Raw genomic sequence first — 6,003 nt, forward strand, 5'->3', positions numbered from 1 at the left:
GCAGGTGCATCACACAGAGCGAGTGGAAAGGAGACCCCTGCCCTCACCCCCAACCAGACCACATGAAAAGACAGAACAAATCCCCCTTCCAACACAGCTTTATACACAAGCCTCCCCATCAAACAGTCCTTGAATAATTTGCATTCATTTTCAAAAACTAACACTGGGGTCATTCAAATATGGAACATGATTTCCTTACATATTAATATAACACAACTTCACAACAAAATTACCTTTTTTTAAAGTAGTCATCAGAGTAGATCAAATCAGAGACCAAGTCTAGACCGGTCTGCTTTCACTATGCTGTCAATTGGGACTCTCTGCAATGTATGTTTTTCCAAACTATACCATCTTGTGTTATTGTGATCCCAATGAAAGTGAATAGCAAAAGTTTCCATTCATACAAAAACTAAATAACAAATAAATAAATCAGTGAAAATGTGCACCATTCATCCCCAAATGTTTTCTTCTCATGTATATAAACATGCTAAAAACTTGAAATCCTCTCAAAAGCAGGGAATTGGATGTATTAAAAAGGTGTGTAATCAAACATCTCTGGACAGGATGAACCACAGATGCAGCTAAAGATTACACATATGAAAGAAATGAATGGTAGCATAAAACTGTGACCCTGGCTGAAGATGCTGTGTGGACAAAAAGATCAAGAGAAAGCAACTGTGTGGTGCTGTAATGTCCCTGGCCTTATAATGCTTTGGGAAAAATGAACTTGTGGCTTAGCGCTGGGGAATGGCTAACATGGCTTGACTCAGACAAAAAGCAGACCTTGAGCCTTGGTGGAGTCTAAAGGACCTGCCTTCAAGCCACTGTCTTCCAAAGCCATGCAGTGCATATTATCCTGCTGCACACAGACAGTTAAGATTAATTGGGTCAGGAGTTTCTTGTCTTTCAAATGACTTATTCTCAATTCATTAGAATGCGTGCATCTACTCCAACAAGAAATAAACCTGGATAAAAAAAACAAAAAATTGAAAATATTGGTGAATAACAGAAAAAAAGGGTAATGGTCTTGTCACATGTTGGGTGACATTTGTTACCATGTCTTTAGAAGATTAAATAAAGTATTAAATGAGATTCTTGAAGCTGTATTTATAATATAGAAAATATATTTTTAATATATTATGATTCTGGACAGTGTTTAAAAAACAGTCAATAACTCTGCTACTGTCACAGCACCAGCTTCCCCCTTTACCCCACTTTCCTGCATACAGTTTGGTTGACATCAGGTCTCCATCGCATTCCCATCCAATCATGGTTACTGTGGGGAGCAACTTTCATGACTATGACAACATGTCAGCTATAGAACCAAACTTTTACAACCTCAGCTCCTATGACTAGATTCACCAATCCACTTGTTACCAACTTTTGTCTAAAATGTGTTCCTATTCTGTTCTATCAGCAAGGCATAAGGGGCAAGCACCTGCAATAGGATTGCTGCCAGTTTTATTTTTGGCATGAGGGTTGTGGAATAACTGACGTAGCTTTAAAAAAAAAAAAAGATATTTACATTTCTGACACTTTCTGTGACAATGCCATATCTGAAATAGGCAAACATGGGTTTGAGATTTGATCCTGCAGCATATAACACAAGCAAGGAATTAAACGGTACACACTACAATATGACCTGTGCTTTCCACATTCTGTTTGTAGGTTCTGGAAGTTACCGTTCCAGGTTAAATGTTTATTTTATTTATTTATATTTTGGAAGTGCACGCTTTATTGTAATTTACGTTCCAATTAAATGTTTACATTTGATTGTAAGTTCTTTTTTTTGTTTTGTTTTTTTTTTCCAATAAGTTTAGCTTGATATGAATATAAAATGTTCGTTACCTTCCCCCAGTAGTGTTCCCCGCTTGCAGATATTCGGAATCAGCAGCTGGTCAGGCCTGGGATGAGAATATTTAAACAGCATGCTCCACTGCCATCCAATCAGAAATGTTTTAACCTGTGCAGATAGTGGTTTGTTTTGCAGTATCTTATCCAATCAGCTCACTGCCTCCTAAGACAGCTTTATATATTATTCTGCGGCTTTTTAATATTGTGCAAAAAGGAAATACCAGAGATCTGACCAGCAGGAAAAGTAAAAGACAACAGACTGGGGAAAGTTAATAAACAGAGAGGACGAGATGATACGACTGCAGGCAAGATTTGTGCAACTGGTTTTCATTTTCGTTTTTACGCTGGTGAGTTGGACATTTCTCTCTGAAGACCGTACGTAAGGAAATAGTTATACAGTTGTTACCATAAAAAACGACTGTAAACATATTATCTAAAGAAACCTATGTACTTGTCCTTATTATTTTCCACCATGTTTGTAAACGTAACTAACGCGGTACTACAGTAGAGTATTTGCTAATCTAAAAACATTGGGAAGCAACAGAAGTGCCTTACAACTACATCAGGTGAAATGCCTTTATTAACTGTTCGTAGTGTTATAGTAAAATGTAGGTTTTTAGCTTTGCATGAATGTTGCCTATTTAATCATTAACTTACATTTGCGATTTGAGCATCTACCAAAGAAACGAGTGAAAGCATAGGGAACAAATACAATAATCCATCGGTGCATCTCAATTTGTACACATTTGAAATTGCAAGCGTACTGTACCGCCAGTCGCTTACCTAGTACAGTATTTCTTTTTCACAGTTCTGGTCCCAAGCGAGTGCCCAGCAGTGCTCATCTCGGTGCTGGTGTCCGACCGAGCCGCCTATGTGCGCTCCCGGGGTTCAGCTCATACTCGATGACTGCGCGTGCTGCCTGGTTTGTGCCCGGCAGCAAGGAGAAGCTTGCTCAGAGAAAAGCCCCTGCGACACACACAAAGCACTGCGCTGCGATTACAGTGCTGATCCGAGGAAGAGAGTAGGAGTCTGCATGGGTGAGAACAGATTGCTCATAGCATAAAACATACCCACACTTAAAATAATCAGATTCGTGATTTTGTAGATACGTTATAAGAACTGCAATTTTTAGACATCCAGACAAATTAAGAATTATTTTTCTACGATTTGTTGACAAAAGATGCAGAAAAACACAGTACCAAACAGCTTGCATTCCCTACATCATCTTAGCAAGCAGTGTAGTTGACTGTGTGAGTAAGTCAAAATGCTGAGCTTCTCAAAGCATTACTTTGTGAGTGGGCAAATGCAATTATCAAGTGTGTGTGTGTGTGTGTATATAATGTGTGTGTGTGTGTATATATATATATATATAATGGCTTTCCTTCCATGATAAACCTGAGCTTACTCGAAGAGCCCAGAAATAACCATATATAACTATTGCTGCTTTATTAGGTTTTAACAGGTTTTTGTTGCATACCCTTGAAATCAATTTTTGTAATGAAAAAATCTAAAGCACCCCTTGTCTTTTGTAGCCTGGGAAGGAGACATCTGTGTCTTTGATGGCTCTGTCTATCAGAATGGTGAAACATTCCAGCCTAGCTGCAAATACCAGTGTGCCTGCAGAGACGGCCAGATCGGCTGCGTGCCACGCTGCAACCTGGATGTGCTGCTCCCAGGACCGGACTGCCCCTTCCCCAGGAAAGTGCAACTTCCAGGAGAATGCTGTGAGAAATGGGTGTGTGACTCCAAGGCAGAATCACCCCTTGGGGGGTTTGCGATGGCTGGTGAGTAAGTGCTTGCAGTACTAACATCCAGGTTATTATTGGAATGCTTTCAATCAGTCAGAAACTTTCTTAGTGCTGTTGTCTACCAGTTTCACACAGAAACCTTCGACCATATTTGCTTATTTTAATATGGACTCTATAGGAAGAAATTCAAGGAGGGACTTGAAATGCAGATTATATTGTAAACCATCGAGTTCATGTCATTTTCAGTGAAGTATTTAATGTAAGTGGCATATAAGTGAAATTACATGTGTCAGGGTATTAGTTTGTAGCTTTCAAAAGATATGGGGAGGATGTATCCATCTTAGATAATCCAGCTTTTGGACATTTTTGATGAATGAGACAACTTCTGCCAATATTGTTCTTTTTAAACAGCTTACAGACAGGAGGACACCTATGGAGTTGATGGCTTTGATCCCAGCGTTAACTGCATTGAACAGACAACGGAATGGGGTGCCTGCTCCAAGTCGTGTGGAATGGGGGTGTCCACACGGGTCACCAACAGGAATCGCCGCTGCGAGATGGGCAAGCAGAACCGCCTGTGCATGGTCAGACCTTGTGAGAAGGAATATCAGAAGCAGACAAGCAAGGTATGAGGCAGAGAATGGCTTTGGTCTTTCTGTTTTTGAAGCCACAGCCTTTCCTTTCTTTTGATCTATCATCCTTATTCTAAAACCTTCCCATTTATTCTCAGGCTATTATGTGACTGTAAGTGTCAAACAGGATTGGCTAGTGTTAAGTTTGTTGCTTTCTTATTGCAGAAGCTGATAAAAAGTAAGGTCAGAGGTATATAAACCCTTTAATAATGTTGCTTGACATTTCCATGCCAGTGTTAATTAAGGCAGAAACACACTAATTAACCTGATTAGTAGATGAGTTGTTCTTTTTGTTAGTTTTTATTTCAAGATATTGAAAAATACTTCTAGTCAAATGTCATTTCATTTAAGTTTCTTGTAAATTCTAGACTATTTAGTGTTTAATAGTTACAGATGATTGAAATATGTTGCCTGTACTGTGCATCACTCGAGTGTGCACTGAGCATTGCTGGTACAGTATTCCAAAGAGGAAAATGTCATTATGCGTTTGTATGTACTAAACTGTTTCTTTTACAAACATAAGCCTGGTTTTCTTTCTCTGTGAATCAGAAGGGGAAAAGGTGTTCCAGAACTAAGAAGTCTATGAAGGCAACACACTTTGAGTTTAAGAACTGCACCAGTGTACATGCCTACAAACCCAGGTACTGCGGCGTGTGCAGTGATGGAAGGTGCTGTACCCCGCATAGCACCAAAACTGTGCAGGTGGAATTCCAGTGCCCCAGGGGCAAAATCATCAAGAAGACAATGATGTTCATCAATACCTGTGCCTGCCACAACAACTGCCCAAGGGACAATGCTATCTTCCAAATGTCAGACCCCATGTTCAGTGGATAAAAAATATAAGTATTGTGCTACTTTTTTTTTTTTTTTTTTTTTTTTTTACAGGTGGTTAATGAATGTGGGTGTCATTATTCTAAAGGGAAAGTGTATGAAAGCACATTTACATTTTAACAGTACAGTAGTATCAAGCACACATTGTAATTCGGAAACTACTATTGTAATATTCAGAGCCAGTACTCATATACTCTGTTACATAATATAGCCACATAAACACATTGTTACATCAGAAACTTCTTAGTAATTAGATGCTTTTAAACAATATAAGCTTAAAGGTGTAGCACCCCATATTTATTTTGCTTCATTGGCTATAACAGAACTTTAAGATTGAATTTATAATACTGCTGCAAGTATTAGTGACATGATTGGGAGCAAGCATGTGTCCCTGTAGCTAAAACCGGCTTTGATTTAAACGCTGGACCTCAAGGTAGAGAGCTAGAATAATGCAAGACCCTACATTTACACTTTAGTTGTACCATATTGTGAAGCACTGCAAATTTAAGCAAGAAAAAAACCCAGACATTTCTAAGACTAAAAATGCAGAACATTGATAAAAGACTCTGAGGACACTTTGTTAATTTAATTTGCGGCGACAGACACTATGAATTGCAATGACAAATTAGCATGTTACTCAGACTGAAAGACTGTAAATACTTGCTGTATATTTTTTTATCCTGTTGTTTATTGTGTGCGCAAGGGAGGGAGGGGGGTTTCCATGATGTGTAAGGAATGTGTAAATAGGAAATGTATATAATGTATTTCACCCAGTGTGTATGACGATGGCAAGCATGACTGTGCAGTTCCAAGTTATGTCATTAAAATGTGTATTTTTTATGGAAAATGTTTATCTCTTAATGTTTCTACCGGGTCTCTAGTTCACATGTATTTTATCATGTACTGGATTTCATGTTCTAAATACAAAATAGGGGGGG

The 6,003-nt window shown here is 38.7% G+C and overlaps 1 protein-coding gene across 1 annotated transcript; it reads left to right on the top strand.

Moving 5' to 3' along the window:
- Window positions 1–2,028: 2,028 nt before the first annotated feature.
- Window positions 2,029–5,696, top strand: LOC121313285 (CCN family member 3-like). Its single transcript, XM_041245660.1, has 5 exons — window positions 2,029–2,201; window positions 2,663–2,891; window positions 3,387–3,638; window positions 4,014–4,228; window positions 4,784–5,696. Exons 1-5 carry the CDS (start codon window positions 2,145–2,147, stop codon window positions 5,066–5,068), a joined length of 1,038 nt encoding a protein of 345 aa, XP_041101594.1. The 5' UTR covers window positions 2,029–2,144; the 3' UTR covers window positions 5,069–5,696.
- Window positions 5,697–6,003: the final 307 nt, after the last annotated feature.

The sequence above is a fragment of the Polyodon spathula genome, chromosome 3 (assembly GCF_017654505.1).
Source record: "Polyodon spathula isolate WHYD16114869_AA chromosome 3, ASM1765450v1, whole genome shotgun sequence".
Classification (NCBI taxonomy): Eukaryota; Metazoa; Chordata; class Actinopteri; order Acipenseriformes; family Polyodontidae; genus Polyodon; species Polyodon spathula.